The sequence below is a fragment of the Panthera tigris genome, chromosome B4 (genome assembly GCF_018350195.1).
Source record: "Panthera tigris isolate Pti1 chromosome B4, P.tigris_Pti1_mat1.1, whole genome shotgun sequence".
Lineage (NCBI taxonomy): Eukaryota > Metazoa > Chordata > Mammalia > Carnivora > Felidae > Panthera > Panthera tigris.
The window spans coordinates 39,236,440-39,252,586 of record NC_056666.1 but is presented as its reverse complement, the minus strand read 5'-3'; the positions used below and the strand labels follow the sequence as shown (position 1 = coordinate 39,252,586).

At 39.0% G+C, this 16,147-nt stretch overlaps 1 protein-coding gene across 3 annotated transcripts in view; it reads left to right on the top strand.

Moving 5' to 3' along the window:
• AKAP3 (A-kinase anchoring protein 3) overlaps positions 1-16,147 on the top strand; it is a 48,069-nt gene that overhangs the window by 23,834 nt on the left and 8,088 nt on the right. For 2 of the 3 annotated variants that reach the window (XM_007089650.3, XM_042991619.1), the window contains exon 5: positions 309-2,657. In XM_007089650.3, the coding sequence (XP_007089712.1) occupies positions 309-2,657 (2,349 nt within the window). The remainder of the gene's footprint in view (positions 1-308; positions 2,658-16,147) is intronic. The other variant, XM_007089653.3, reaches the window with a different exon arrangement.

The following is a 16,147-nucleotide window of genomic DNA, read 5'->3' as shown; positions in this document are numbered from 1 at the left end:
CCTGCTCCATCAGTGATTAGCTGTATAACCTCAGATAAGTAACTAACTGAATCTCTCAGTTGTTCAATTCCCTCCTCTGTAAAATGCAGATAATAAGAGAGCTAACATTTAAGTTCACTGCAAAATAATGTTAAATGAGATAATAGTATTAAAATACTTATAACAGTGCCTGATACATACTAAGTACTCCATAAATGTTGGTTACTTTTATTGTGATGATGCAGCAGTTAAGGCTTGAGAGAGGTGACCATTTTTGTAACTAATCTTTGAGGTTGTTCTGAATGTCCCATATCTTTACTCTGTTATAGTCGGATGAATCCTTGTCTATTTTTAAGGAAGCCTCAACTGATCCTATCAGAGTGCTCAGCTGGCTCCGCAGAGACCTGGAAAAAAGTACAGCAGGGTTCCAAGATGTTAGGTTCAAGCCTGGAGAATCCTCACTTGGCGGGGAAATGAGCAACCCAGGAGGAGACCCCCGCAGTGGTTTTTCTGTGGACTATTACAATACCACAACCAAGGGCAGTCCAGGAAGATTGCATTTTGAGATGATGCACAGAGAAATCCCTGTCCAGGGCCCCAGTGTCCCACTTGGTAATGGGAGTTCAGTAGATGAAGTTTCCTTCTATGCTAATCGCCTCACAAATCTAGTCATAGCCATGGCCCGCAAGGAGATCAATGAGAGGATAGATGGCTCTGAAAACAAATGTGTCCACCAGTCATTGTACATAGGAGATGAGCCCATACCCAACAAAAGCTTGAGTAAGGTGGCATCAGATCTGGTGAACAAGACAGTCTCTGCATGTTCCAAGAATGCTACCTCAGATAAGACTCCTGGCTCTGGTGACAGAGCCTCAGGATTATTACGGAGTCCCCCACATTTGAAATATAAGACCACTCTGAAGATGAAGGAGAGCACCAAAGAAAGCAAGGGTCCAGATGACAAGCCTGCTTCTAAGAAGTCTTTCTTCTATAAGGAGGTGTTTGAATCTCGTAACGCAGGTGATGCCAAAGAGGGTGGAAGGTTACCTGGGGAGAGAAAGATGTTCAGAGGGCAAGAAAGGCCTGATGACTTTACAGCTTCTGTTAGTCAAGGGATAATGACCTATGCTAACAGTGTGGTATCTGATATGATGGTTTCCATCATGAAGACACTGAAGATCCAAGTGAAGGACACAACTATTGCCACCATCCTGCTAAAGAAGGTACTGCTCAAGCATGCAAAAGAGGTCGTCTCAGATCTCATTGACTCCTTCATGAAGAACCTCCACAGTGTCACAGGGACCCTCATGACTGATTCAGATTTTGTCTCAGCTGTGAAAAGAAGTTTATTCTCTCACGGAAGCCAGAAGGCCACAGATATCATGGATGCCATGCTGGGTAAGCTATACACCGTGATGTTTGCAAAGAAACCTCCAGAAATTATCAGGAAAACCAAAGACAAGTCTGGGAGTTACTCCCTTGTCTCCATGAAAGGAATGGGTGACCCTAAAAACCAAAATGTAAACTTTGCATCAATGAAATCTGAAGGTAAATTGAGGGAAAAAATGTACTCTCCCGCATCCAAACCAGAAAAGAAGACTTGTGCCGAAACTCTGGGTGAACACATTATCAAAGAGGGATTGAGCTTTTGGCATAAAAATCAGCAAAAAGAAGGAAAATCTCCGGGTTTCCAACGGGCAATGTTTGCAGCTCCCAACAAACAGTATAAGCCTGTACTAGACATTCCCCTGGGATATCCTCTGGATACTTGCAACCTCAGCCCCCCTATGCAATGCCGAGAGAAACCTGAGAATTTTATGTGTGGTTCAGACTCCTTGGCCAAGGACCTGATCGTATCAGCCTTACTTCTGATTCAGTACCACCTGGCACAGGGAGGAAGCATGGATGCACAGAGCTTCCTTGAAGCTGCTGGCAGCACCAACCTGCCTGCCAACAAGTCCCCTGAAGTTCCTGATGAGTCCAGCCTTAAGTCTCCTCATATGGGAGGTGACCAAGATGAAGCAGAAAAGAAGGATCTAAAGAGTGTTTTCTTTAACTTTATCCGGAATTTACTTGGTGAGACCATTTTCAAGAGTGACCGTAGCTCTGAACCCAAGGTACCAGAACAGCCAGTTAAGGAAGAATATAACTACCAGTGTGAAAGACCTGTAACCCCTTCTTCCATCAAATTAAGTGAAGGTGATGAGGCTGGTGGTACCTTTGCTGGGCTGACCAAGATGGTTGTTAACCAGCTAGATGGCCACATGAATGGGCAGATGGTAGAATACCTGATGGATTCAGTGATGAAGTTATGTCTCATTATTGCCAAGTCCTGTGACTCTCCCTTGGCAGAGCTGGGAGATGATAAGTCTGGGGATGCAAGCAGGCCAACTTCAGCCTTCCCAGATAATTTATATGAGTGTTTACCAGTCAAGGGCACAGGGACAGCAGAGGCTGTCCTGCAGAATGCCTATCAAGCTATCCATAATGAATTGAGAGGTATATCAGGACAGCCCCCTGAAGGGTATGCAGCACCCAAAGTGATTGTCAGCAATCATAACCTAACTGACACGGTTCAGAACAAGCAACTCCAAGCCGTACTTCAGTGGGTAGCCGCCTCTGAACTCAATGTCCCTATTTTGTACTTTGCTGGTGATGATGAAGGAATCCAGGAGAAGGTAAGGAAGTAGAGTCAGAGGAATTTGGAGAGATCTATTAAGGGTTAACTGGGGTTTTAAGTTCTGTTTTCTTTCTGAATGGGAAGATAGCCACAAGAAGGGTAGAATGGGGACAGCAAGAATTTGAAGATGCCTCTTGGAAGAAATAACGGATAAAGTAAAATTAGATTTTGCCCAATAGGAAGCATATCAAATGGGGAAAAGAGGGATAGATCTTATATAATCACATATATAAGTGGGATAAGTTTTATATTCATCACATATCATGTATGTGATATGTATGTGTGTGTGTATGTGTGTGTATATATATGTGTATATACTTTTTTCTGCATGTATTGTTGGGAATGCACAGATAAAAAAAACCTCTAAGAGGTTTAGCAATAGTCAGATAAAGGTCTGGGCCTCAGGCTGAAGTTTGGATAAGACAGCATATTTCCCAAAGTATGAGAAGGAGCTGCTTGGAGGCATCCCGGGGATGTGTTGAGGGAGTTGGGAGTGGGGTAAAGAATCCAGGCTCATACCCTTTCAAACCTGTGATTATTCTCTCAGCTGATTGTCTAGGAAGTATTGGGGATTTGAAGGGATTCAATAAATAACATCCCTCTTCCCCATACTCTAAGTTCAATTGAGAAGTAAGAGTAAAGAATAAGGCAGATGGGAAACCCGAGTTTTCACTGCTATTACTGGTAAAGGTAAGTGTGCCTTGTGCCTTCGAACTCCTTGCTTCTCCACGTATAGGCCTTGGAACTGCTTACTGAAGAAATGTGTGTGTGTGTGTGTGTGTGTGTGTGTGTGTGTGTGTGTGTGTGTGTGGTAGAACTGGTATATAACAAACACTACAGGCAGAGCTCAAAGACATTGTGGGTTCTGTTCCACACCACTGCAATAAAGTCAAATTTTTTTGGTTTCCCAGTGCATATAAAAGTTATGTTTGCATTATAGTGTAGTCTATTAAGTGTGCACTAGCATTATTTCTTTAAAAAGTACACACTTTAAAAATGCTTTATTGCTAAAAATGTTAACCATTTCTGAGCTCTTAGCAAGTATAATCACTAGTCAAGATCACTACAACAAATATAATAATAATGAAAAAGTTTGAAATATTGCGAAATTACCAAAATATAACACAGAGACAGAGTGAACAAATTCTGTTGGAAAAATGGCACCAATAGATTTGCTTAATGCAGGGTTGTCACAAATTTCACTTTGTTAAAAACACAATATCTGCAAATCACAATAAAGCAAAGTATAATAAAACAAGTATACCTGCATATCTGTTTCAGGTATACAACATTATAATTCAATATCTGGATATACTATAAAGTGATTTTCACCGTAAGTCTAGTTACCATCCATCACCACATGATTCAACTCTTTCACCCATTTCACTCACTCCTAACCCAGTTTCCCTCTGATAACTACCAGTCTGTTTTCTATCTCTATGAGTTTGTTTTTGTTTTGTTTTTTAGATTCAATATATAAATCTGGAAATCATATAGTATTTGTCTTTCTCTGACTTATTCCACTTAGCGTTACACCCTCAAGTTCCACCCTCAAGTTGTCACAACTGGCAAGATTTCCTCCTTTTTTATGGCTGAGTACTGTTCCATCACACACACACACACACACACACACACACACACACACACACACACACACACCATCTTTATCCATTTACCCATTGAAGGACACTTGGGTTGTTTCCATATCTTGGCTACTGTAAAAAATGCTGCAATGAACATACAGGTGCATATAGCTTTTCAAATTTGTGTTTTTGTATTCTTCAGATAAATACTCAGATGTGGAATTGCTGGATTATAGGGTAGTTCTATTTTTCATTTTTTGAAGAATTTCCATACCACTTGCCACAGTGCCTATACCAATTTACATTTCCACCAACACTGTGTGAGGATTTCCTTTTCTCCACATCTTCTCCAATTCTTGTTATTTCTTGTCTTTTTTATAATAGCCATTCTAACAGGTATGAAGTGATATTTTATTGCGGTTTTGATTTGCTTTTCCCTGATAATTAGTTCAATTAGATATTGAACATCTGTCTTCTTTCAAAAAGTATCTATTCAGATCTTCTGCCCATTTTTTGTTGCATTATTCTTAAAATTTGTTGAAATATGTTTGGCATACAATGTTGTATTAGTTTCAGATGTACAAAGTAGTAATTTTATAATTCTACACATTACTCCGTGCTCACCACAATAAGTGTAGTCACCATCTTTCACCATACAAGGTTATTACAATGTTATTGACTTCATTCCCCATGCTGGACTTTTCATCTCCATGACTTATTTATTGTATAACTAAAACCTTATACCTTTTCGTCTCTTTCACCAGTTTTGCCACCCTCCACACTCCTTCCTTCTGGCAACCCCTAGTTTGTTCTCTGTATTTAAGAGTCTGTTTTTGTCTGTTTGTTTATTAATTTGTTTTGTTTTTTAGATTCCATATATAAATGAAATCATGTAATATTTGTCTTTCTCTGACTTATTTTTTAATCAGGTTCCTTGCGTTTTGTTGTTAAGTTGTAGGAGTTCTTCATATATTTTGAATATTAACCCCTTATCAGATGTGTAATGTGTAAATATTTTCTCCCATTCAATAGGCTGCCTTTTCATTTTGTTGATGGTTCTATTGTTCTGCAGAAGCTGTTTAGTTTGATGTAGTCCTATTTGTTTTTGCTTTCATTTCCCTTGCCTTTGGAGTCAGACTCAAAAAAAAATCACTAAGACCAATGTCATGGAGCTTACCACCTGTGTCTTCTTCTAGGAATTTTATGGTTTCAGGTCTTATATTCAAGTATTTAATCCATTTTGAGTTAATTTTTTATATGATGTAAGGTAGTGGCCTAGTTTCATACTTTTGCATGTAGCTGTCCAGTTTGCTGAGCACCATTTATTGAATAAACTGTTCTTTCCTTGTTGCATATTCTAGGCTCCTTTTTGTAAATTAATTGACTATATATGTGTGGGCTTATTTCTGGGCTCTCCATTCTGTTCCATTGACTTATGTGTCTGTTTTTAGTGGCAAAACCATACTTTTTTGATTAGTATAGCTTTGTAGCGCAGTTTAAAATCAGCGAGCATGGTACATTCAGGTTTGTTTTTTCCTTCTCAAGACTGCTTTGGCTATGTGGGGCCTTTTGTGGTTCCTTACAAATTTTAGAATTATTTGTTTTAGTTCTGTGAAAAATGCCACTGGATTTTGATACATATTGCATTGAATCTGTAGATTGTTTTGGGTAGTATGGACGGACATTTTAACAATGTTAGTTCTTCCAATGCATGAGCACAGGATACCTTTACATTTATTTGTTTCATCTTCAATTTCTTTTATCAGTGTCTTAAAATTTTCATTTCACAGTACTTTCACTTTTTTGGTTAAATTTATTTCTAGGTATTTTATCCTTTTGATGCAATTGTAAATAGGATTGTTTTAATTTCTCTTTTTAGTAATTTGTTATTATTGTATAGAAACAAAACAGATATCTGTATATTGATTTCTTTCCTGCAACTTTACTTAATTTCATAAATTAGTTCTGACAGGTTTTTGGTGGTGTCTTTAGGGATATATATATTCATGTCATCTGTAATTAGAGAGAATTTTGCTTCTTCCTTTCTGATTTGGATGCCCTTCATTTCCTTTTCTTGCTTAATTTCTGTGACTAGGACTTCCAATAATATGTTGAATAAAAGTGGCTAGAGCATTCTTGTCTTGTTCCTGATCTCAGAGGAAAAGCTTTCAACTGTTCACCATTGAGTATGATATTAGCTGTGGCTTTGTCATATAAAGCCTTCATTGTATTGACGTAGGTTCCTTCTATATCCACTTTGTTGAGTGCTTTTTATCATAAGTGGGTATTAAATTTTGTCACATGCTTCTTTCTGCATTTATTGAGATGATCATATAATTTTAATCTTTTATTTTGTTAATGTGGTATATCATATTGATTCATTGGTAAATGTTGAGCCATCCTTGCATCCTTGGAATAAATGCCACTTGAACATGGTGTATGATTCTTCTATTGTAATGTTGAATTTGGTTTGCTAATATTTTGTAGAGGATGTTGTATCTATGTTCATTTAGGGATGTTGGCCTCTGATTTGTTTTTCTGGTGTCCTTATATGGTTTTGGTATCAAGGTAATGCCTGGCCTGTATAATGAGGCCAGGAAGTGTTCTCTCCTTTTTAATTTTTTTGGAATAGTTTGAGAAAGACAGGTATTAAACCTTCTTTGAATGTCTGGTAGAATTCACCAGTGAAGCCATCTGGTCCTGGACTTTTGTTTGTTGAATCAGATTACTGACTCAATCTCCTTGCTAGAAATCGGTCTATTCAGATTTTCTTCATGATCCAGCCTTGAAAGAGTATATGTTTCTAGGAATTTATCCATTTCTTCTAGGTTGTCCAATTTTCTGGCATGTAATTTTTCATAGTACGCTCTTATAACCCTTGGTATTTCTGTAGTATCAGTTGTAAACTTCTCCTCTTTCATTTCTGATTTTATTTGAGCCCAGTGTGTGTGTCCTTAGATCTGAGGTAAATCTCTTGCAGGCAACAAACAAATGGGTCTTGTGGGTTTTTTTAATCCAATTTCATGATTATTTTCTGTTTTTGTTGTTCCTCTCTGTTCCTTTCTTCTCTTGCTTTCTTCTCTTGTGGTTTGGTGATTTTTTTAGTGTTACATTTAGATTTCTTTTTCATTGTCTTATGTGTATCTAGATTATTGCTTTATGGTTACCATAAGGTTTACATATAACATCCTATATTTACAACAGTCTATTTAAGTTGATAGCATCTTAAGTTTGAGCACATTTTTAAAATTCTACATTTTTGCACCTCCCCCATGTTCTGTATTTTTAATGTCCTAGTTTATATCTTTTTATTTTGTATTCCCTTAACTGTTATTATAGTTACACTGGATTTTGCTACTTTTGTCTTTTAACCTTTATACTAGCTTTATAAGTGGCTAATTCACTACCTTTACTAACATTTGCATTCACCAAAGAGATTTTTACTTTCATATGTTTTCTCGTTACTAGTTAGTGCCTTTTGTTTTTAGCTTAAAGAAGTTCCTTTAACATTTCTTATAAGGGTAGAATAATAATAATGTACATTTTTAGCTTTTGCTTTTCTGGGAAACTTTTTATCTCTCCTTCAGTTTTGATTGATAACCTTGCCAGTAGACTCTTCTCAACTGGAAGATTTTTTTTCCCCCAGCCCTTTGAATTTATCATATCACTTCCTTCTGGCTTGCAAAATTTTTGCTGAAAAATCTCCTGATAGTCTTATGGAGGCTCCCTTCTATAGGACAAGTTGTTTTTCTCTTGCTGCTTTTAATATTCTCTTTTTATCTTTAACTTTTAACATCTCAATTATAAATTAAATAATCTCTTTGGGTTCATTTTATGTGGAACTTTCATTGTTTCCTGGAGTTGGATGTCTGTTTACTTCCCCAGGTTAGGAATGTTTTTAGCCATTATTTATTCAAATAAATTTTCTACTGTCTTCTCTTCTGGGCTCCTATAATGCAAACTTCTGTTTGAAGTTTTCCTACACTAAAAACTTCATTTTTCTTTTTGCTGCTCTGTTTGGGTCATTTCCACTGCTGTCTCTGGGTCACTGATCTGTTCTTCTACTCCATCTAGTCTTCTATTGAACCTCTCTAGTGCTTTTTTCAGTTTAACTATTGTATTCTTCAGATCTGTGACTTCTGTATGGTACTTTCTTATCTTTTCCATCTCATTGTTCGTTCTCACCATGTTTATCTATTCTTCTCCTGAGTTTGGTGAGCATCTTTCTGACCACTACTTTGAACTCTTTATCAGGTAAATTACTTATCTCCATTTCATTAAGGTCTCTTTTTTGAAGTTTTGTCTTATTCTTTTGTTTGGAATATATTACTCTGTCTTCTCATCTTGTTTAACTCTTTGTTTGTTTCTATGTATTAGGTGAAACAGCTATCTTTCCTAGCCTTGAAGGAGTGGTCTTATATAGGAGATGAAACTTATTATTCAGCTGTACCCTAGCTTTTGGCTGTTTCTCAGATCTTAGTGATTTTCTGATTAGCTTGATTTGTTCTTTTTTTTAACATAATTTATTGTCAAGTTAGCTGACATACAGTGTATACAGTGTGCTCTTGGTTTTGGGGGTACATTCCTGTGATTCATCACTTATATACAATACCCAGTGCTCATTCCAACAAGTGCCCTCCTCAATGCCCATCACCCATTTTCTCCTCTCCCCTGCCCCTCCCATCAATCCTCAGTTTGTTCTTTGTATTTAAGAGTCTCTTATAGGTTTACTTCCCTCTCTGTTTGCAACTATTTTTCCCCTTCCCTTCCCCCATGTTCTTCTGTTAAGTTTCTCAAGTTCAACAGATGAGTGAAAACATATGATATCTGTCCTTCTCTGACTGACTTATTTCACTTAGCATAATACCCTCCAGTTCCATCCACATTGTTGCAAATGGCAGGATTTTATTCTTTCTCACTGCCAAGTAGTATTCCATTGTATATATAAACCACATCTTCTTTATCCATTCATCAGTTGGGCTCTTTCCATAATTTGGCTATTGTTGAAATCACTGCTATAAACATTGGAGTACATGTGCCCCTATGAATCAGCACTCCTTTATTCTTTGGATAAATTCCTAGTAGTACTATTGCTGGATCATAGGGTAGTTCTATTTTTAATTTCTTTAGGAACCTCCACACTGTTTCCCAGAGTGACTGCACCAGTTTGCATTCCCACAGTGCAAGAGGGTTCCTGTTTCTCTACATCCTCACTAACATCTGTTGTTTCCTGAGTTGTTCATTTTAGCCACTCTGACCAGTGTGAGGTGGTATCTCAGTGTGGTTTTGATTTGTATTTCCCTGATGATGAGTGATGTTGAGCATCTTTTCATGTGTCTGTTAGCCATCTGAATGTCTTATTTGGAAAAGTGACATTCCATTCTGCCCATTTCCTCATCAGGTTATTTGTTTTTCGGGTGTTGAGTTTGGTAAGTTCTTTGTAGATTTTGGACACTAACCCTTTATCTGATATGTCATTTGCAAATATCTTCTATTCCATCAGTTGCCTATTAGTTTTGTTGTTTCCTTCCCTGTGCGGAAGCTTTTTATTTTGAAGAGGTCCCAATAGTTCATTTTTGCTTTGATTTCCCTTGCCTTCAGAGACATGTCGAGCAAGAAATTGCTGTGGCTGAGATCAAAGAGATTGTTGCCTGTTTTCTCCTCTAGGGTTTGATGGTTTACTGTCTCACATTTAGGTCCTTCATCCATTTTGAATTTATTTTTGTGTGTGGTGTAAGAAAGTGGTCCAGTTTCATTCTTCTGCATGTTGCTTGTCTAGTTCTCCCAGCACCATTTGCTAAAGAGACTGTTTTCCAATGGATACTCTTTCCTGCTTTGTCAAAGATTAGTTGTCCATATATTTTGTGTGTCCAGTTCTGGTTTCTCTATTATATATGTCTGTTTTTGTGCCAATACCATACTGCCTTGATGATTACAGCTTTGTAGTAGAGGCTAAAGTCCAGCATTGTGATGCCTCTTATTTGGTTTTCTTTTTCAACATTGCTTTGGCTATTTGGGGTCTTTTGTGGTTCCATACAAATTTTAGGATTGTTTGTTCTAGCTTTGAGAATAATACCAGTGCAGTTTTGATTGGGATTGCATTGAATGTGTAGATTGCTTTGGGTAGTATTGACATTTTATTTTATTTTTAATTTTTTTTAACGTTTATTTATTTTTGAGACAGAGAGAGACAGAGCATGAATGGGGGAGGGTCAGAGAGAGGGAGACACAGAATCTGAAACAGGCTCCAGGCTCTGAGCTATCAGCACGGAGCCCGACGCGGGGCTTGAACTCACGGACCGCGAGATCATGACCTGAGCCGAAGTCAGCCACTTAACCGACTGAGCCCCCCAGGTGCCCCTTGACATTTTAATAATATTTGTTCTTCCAATCCATAAGCATGGAATGTTTTTCCATTTCTTTGTGTCTTCTTCAATTTCTTTCATAAGTTTTCTATAGTTTTCAGCATACAGATATTTTACATCTTTGGTTAGGTTTATTCCTTGTTATTTTATGTTTCTTAGTGCATTGTAAATGGGATCAATTTCTTGGTTTTCTGTTGCTTCATTATTGACGTATAGAAATGCAACCGATTTCTGTGCATTGATTTTTGTATCCTGCAACTTTGCTGAGTTCATGTATCAGTTCTAGTGGCTTTTTTGTGGAGTCTTGGGTTTTCCATGTAGAGTATCATGTCATCTGCAAAAAGTGAAAGTTTGACTTCTTTGCCAATTTGGATGGCTTTTATTTTGTCATCCGATTGCTGAAGCTAGGACTTCCAACACTATGTTAAACAACAGTGGTGAGAGTGGACATCCCTGCCATGTTCCTGATCTCAGAGGGAAAGCTCTCAGTTTTTCCCCATTGAGGATGATATTACCTGTGGACTTTTCATATATGTCTTTTATGATGTTAAGGTATGTTCCTTCTATCCCAGTTTTCTTGAAGGTTTTTATTAAGAAAGGATGCTTTATTTTGTCAAATGCTTTTTCTGCATCTATTGACAGGATCATATGGTTATTATCCTTTCTTCTATTAACGTGCTGTACACATTGATTGATTTGCAAATATTGAACCAACCTTGCAACCCAGGAATGAATCCCACTTGATCATGGTGAATAATTCTTTTAATACACTTGAATTCAATTTGCTAGTATCTTGTTGAGAATTTTTGCATCTGTGTTCATCAGGAATATTGGCCTGTAACTCTCCCTTTTTGTGGAGTCTCTGTCTAGTTTGGGAATCAAGGTAATGCTGGTTTCATAGAATGAGTCTGGAAGCTTTCCTTCCATTTCTGTTTTTTGGAACAGCTTGAGAAGATCGGTATTAACTCTGTTTTAAATGTCTGGTAGAATTCCCCTGGGAAGCCATCTGGCCCAGGTCTCTTATTTGTTGGGAGATTTTTGATAACTGATTCAATTCCTTGGATGGTTATGGGTCTGTTCGAATTTTCTATTTCTCCCTGTTTGAGTTTTGGTAGTGTGTGGGTGTCTAGGAATTTGTCCATTTCTTCCAGGTTTTCCAGTTTGTTGGCATATAATTTTTCATAGTATTCTTTAATAATTGTTTGTATTTCTGTGGTGTTGGTTGTGATCTGTCCTTTTTCATTTGTGATTTTATCTATTTGGATCCTCTCTGTTTTCTTTTTGAGAAGTCTGGCTAGGGATTTATCAACTTTATTTTTTCAAAAAAACAGCTCTTAGATTCATTTATCTGTTCTACTGGTTGGGTTGGTTTTTTTTTGGGGGGGGGTTCTATATTGTTTATTTCTGCTCTAATCTTTATTATTTCTCTTCTTCTTCTACTGGCCTTGGAGTTTATTTGCTGTTCTGCTTCTAGTTCCTTTAGGTGTGAAGTTATATTTTATATTTAGGATTTTTATTGTTTCTTGTGATAGGCCTGGATTGCAATGTATTTTCTTCTTAGGACTCCTTTGCTGCATCCCAAAGGGTTTGGATTGTTGTGTTTTCATTTTAATTTGCTTCCATATATTTTTAAATTTCTTCTCTAATTGCCTGGTTGACCCATTCATTCTTTGTAGGACGTTCTTTAACCTCCATGCATTTGGAGATTTTCCAAATTTTTTTCTTGTGGTTGATCTCAAGTTTCATAGCATTGTGATCTGAAAATATGCACAGTGTGATCTCAATTCTTTTATGTTTTTTGAGGGCTGTTTTGTGACCCAGTATGTGATCTATCTTGGAGAATGTTCCATGTGCACTTGAGAAGAATGTGTATTCTGCAGCTTTTGGATGAAAAGTTCTGAGTATATCTGTCAAGTCCATCTGGTCCAGTGTATCATTCAGGGCCATTGTTTCTTTATTGATTTTCTGCCTAGATGATCTGTCCATTGCTCTAAGTGGAGTATTAAAGCCACCTGCAGTTACCAGATTCTTATCAAAAAGATTGTTTATATTTGTGATTAATTGATTTATATATTTGGAAGTCTCCAAGTTGGGGGCATAAAAATTTATAATTGTTAGCTCTTCTTGATGGATAGACCCTGTAATTATGATATAATCCCCTTCTTCATATCTTGTTACAACCTTTAGTTTAGAATCTAGTTTGTCTGATACAAATATGGCTACTCCAGCTTTCTTTTGACTTCCAATAGCATGATAGATGGTTCTCCATCCCCTCACTTTCAATCTGAAGGTGTCGTCAGGTCTAAAATGGGTCTCCTGTAGACAGCATATAGATGGATCTTGGTTTTTTATCCATTCTGATACCCTATGTCTTTTGATTAGAGCATTTAGTCTATTTACATTCAGCATTATTATTGAAAGATACGGATTTAATGTCATTGTATTATCTGTAGGTTTCATGCTTGTGGTGGTGTCTCTGGTCCTTTGTAGTCTTTGCAGCATTCCACTCACAAGGTCTCCCTTAGGATCTCTTGTAGGGCTGGTTTAGTGGTCATAAACTCCTTTAGTTTTTGTTTGTCTGGGAAATCCTTTATCTTTCCTTCTATTCTGAATGACAGTCTTGCTGGATAAAGGATTATTGGCTGCATATTTTTCCTATTCAGCACATTGAATATTTCCTTCCACTCCCTTCTGCCGAGTTTTAGTGGACAGGTCTGCTACTACCCTTGATGTGTCTACCCTTGTAGGTTAAGGCCCGTTTGTCCCTAGCTGCTTTCAGAATTCTCTCTTTATCTTTGTATTTTTCCAGTTGCATTATGATATGCTGTGGAGAAGACCTATTCCTGTTAAATCTGAAGGGAGTTGTCTGTGCCTCCTGGATTTGGATGTCTGCTCCCTTCCCCAGATTAGGGAAGTTCTCAGCCATAATTTGTTCAATAAACCTTCTTCCCCTTTCTCTCTCTTCTTCTTCTTTTGGCACTCCTATGATACAGATATTATTATGTTTCATTGAACTACTTAGTTCTCTAATTTTCCCCTCATGGTCTAGTACTTTCTTATCTCTTTTTCTCAGCTTCATCATTTTCCATAATTTTATCTTCTGCTTCACATATTCTCCCCTCTGCTTCTTCTATCCTTGCTGTCACTGAATCTAGTTTATTTTGCACCTTATTTGTTTTGCACCTTATTTACATTTCTTAATTCATTGTGACTGTTTTTTAGTTCCTTGATCTCTGCAGCAATAGATTCTCTGCTGTCTTCTATGTTTTTTTCAAAACCAGTGATTATTCTTATGGCTATTATTCTAAATTCTTGATCAGATATATTGTTTTTGTCTGTTTTAAGCAATTCTCTAGCTGTCATTTCTTCCTGGAATTTCTTTTCAGAATTCTTCTGTTTCATTATTTTGGCTAGTTTTCTGTCCCTTATGTGTTTTAGTAGCTTGTTATGTGTCCTGTACCTGCAAGCACTACTATATTAAAAAGGGGTCATGTGATGTCCAGGGCCTGGCCCTTCAGGAGGTGTTTTTGGAGTGTGTTACATGTTAGCTGTTGTTGTGACTCTGGTTGCTTTATCTCCCTACTTGTAGTGGTGGTTTGGACCTTCCACCAGGTGTGCTTTGATTTGTTCATTGACATAACCCTTGGGACCAGTGGCTGCCCTAATCTGGACGAGGGGCCGTCTGGTTCAGTCAGTGTCAATCTTGCTCTGGTGGGTACACAGTTACCAGTCATGGATGGGTGTGGTGTGGCATAGGCATGTCCCACCTCCACTGTGGGCCCCTTGTCCATTCCCTGAAATCCCACCTTGTTGGTGATGGGGAGAAAAATGGCAAAACCCCATTCTCTCCTCCCCAGACTGGGTGTCCCAAACCACTCTGTTCAGACCATCTTTACAGTGCCATGCAGGCATGAGCAGGCCAGTTTGTTCTGCTCCACAGTCTCCTGTGCCCCCCAGGTGCTCAGCTGGGATTCAAACCCCAATGTCTTAAAGGATCTTGCTCTGCACACCCTGGTTTCAGGGAAGTAGTACTCCAGCCAGCCAGCCAACAAAGGGCCTCTGGCTCCTCACAGTGCCACGTGTGTGTGAGCAGGCTGTTTTGTTCCAGTCCGCAGTCTCCTGTACCTCCCAGGTGCTCGGCTTGGATTCAAACCCCAGTGTCTTAAAGGATCCCACTCTGCATGCCCCAGTTCCAGGGTAGTGCCACTCCACCCAGCCAGCCAACAAAGGCCTCTGGTTGGCGGGCACCTGCAGGGTCTTTTGGCCTTGGAATGGCTCTGTGCCTTCTTCCCACAGCACTCAAGGGAGGGAATTGCTTTCTCTGACTGCAGACTGCACCTCTGAGCTAGTTACCAAGCCTGGGACTGGCTCCCCTCCTCCCCAGGTGCATGAACAGGGCAGCTGGCCCCAGTCCAGAGAAAGCCCTGCAGTTAGAAGTTGATTCTTTCTCCATTTTGTCCATTCCCTGGTCTGTGATTTTCTCTTGTCCAAATACAATCCTACACTTCCACAGCCTCTCTCTTCCTTTTATCTCTTCACAGAAGGGGATCCCTCCCCTCTGTTCCTATGCCACCCATTTTATCTCTCCCAGTTTGCAATCACATACCTATGGTCTGCCAAGTTGTCCCCGTGGGCTCTTGGAGATGTCTCTGCCACTCCGCAGCCTGTACTCTTGGAGTTCCAAGTCCTCTGGCCTCAACACTGCTGTGCTTGAGGGATGAGGGAACTTCGGGTTCCCCTATTTCACCACCATGTGGACTGGAACCTCACTTGGATTGTTCTTAATAGGTCCCAGTTGTTGAGGGTGTGCCCACATCTGTCAGTGTTCCAAAGGGAGGGATCTCAGACATTGCCTAGTTTCAGGTTAATTGTAAGCCAGATCCTCAGGCAGCAACTTTTAAGGTATGTAAATATACCCACAGTTGTAATCCCTGAAGACTTCCAGACCAGGAGATCTGGAGGTCTTCCTGGGCAATAGTTGCAAAATTCATGTATTTAGACATGTGCTCAAGCTCCTTTTTAAGAGATATCAACAAACTGTGGCAAGGCCTTTTTCACATGAAGACTGAAGATGTGTTTCAGTCTGCTGTCTGTGCAGTGCCATGGGGTGGTAGCCTGCCAAGGACTGTCTCTTTGTTGCAGACCCATAGGGCCCAGAAATGCAATTCCCCTTGGCCCCCAGATCCAGGTGCTCAAAGAGCATCCCTTTTGTGGTTTGTGCCTATCCATTGGCTGTGGCATGGTGAGCCATGGCTGCAGTGTGCAGGAACAGGGTGCTCTCACTGGAGCTAGCAGGCCTGTGGGTGGTGTGAAAATGATATCTGCCAGTATTGGCACCAACAAGGCAGAAGGAAAACACAAAAATAGCACCTGCCTTCATCCTGAGAGTCCCAGTAGGTTTCTGCTTCTGTGGCAGATGCTTTAATATTAAGAAATGAGTCTCCTTTGCATAAAGTCTAGGAGCCTTTCAAACTGTTGCTTTTGTGCTATGTTCCAGGATGAGTGGGTTTGTATACAAACCATTTAAGAGCATATTTTTC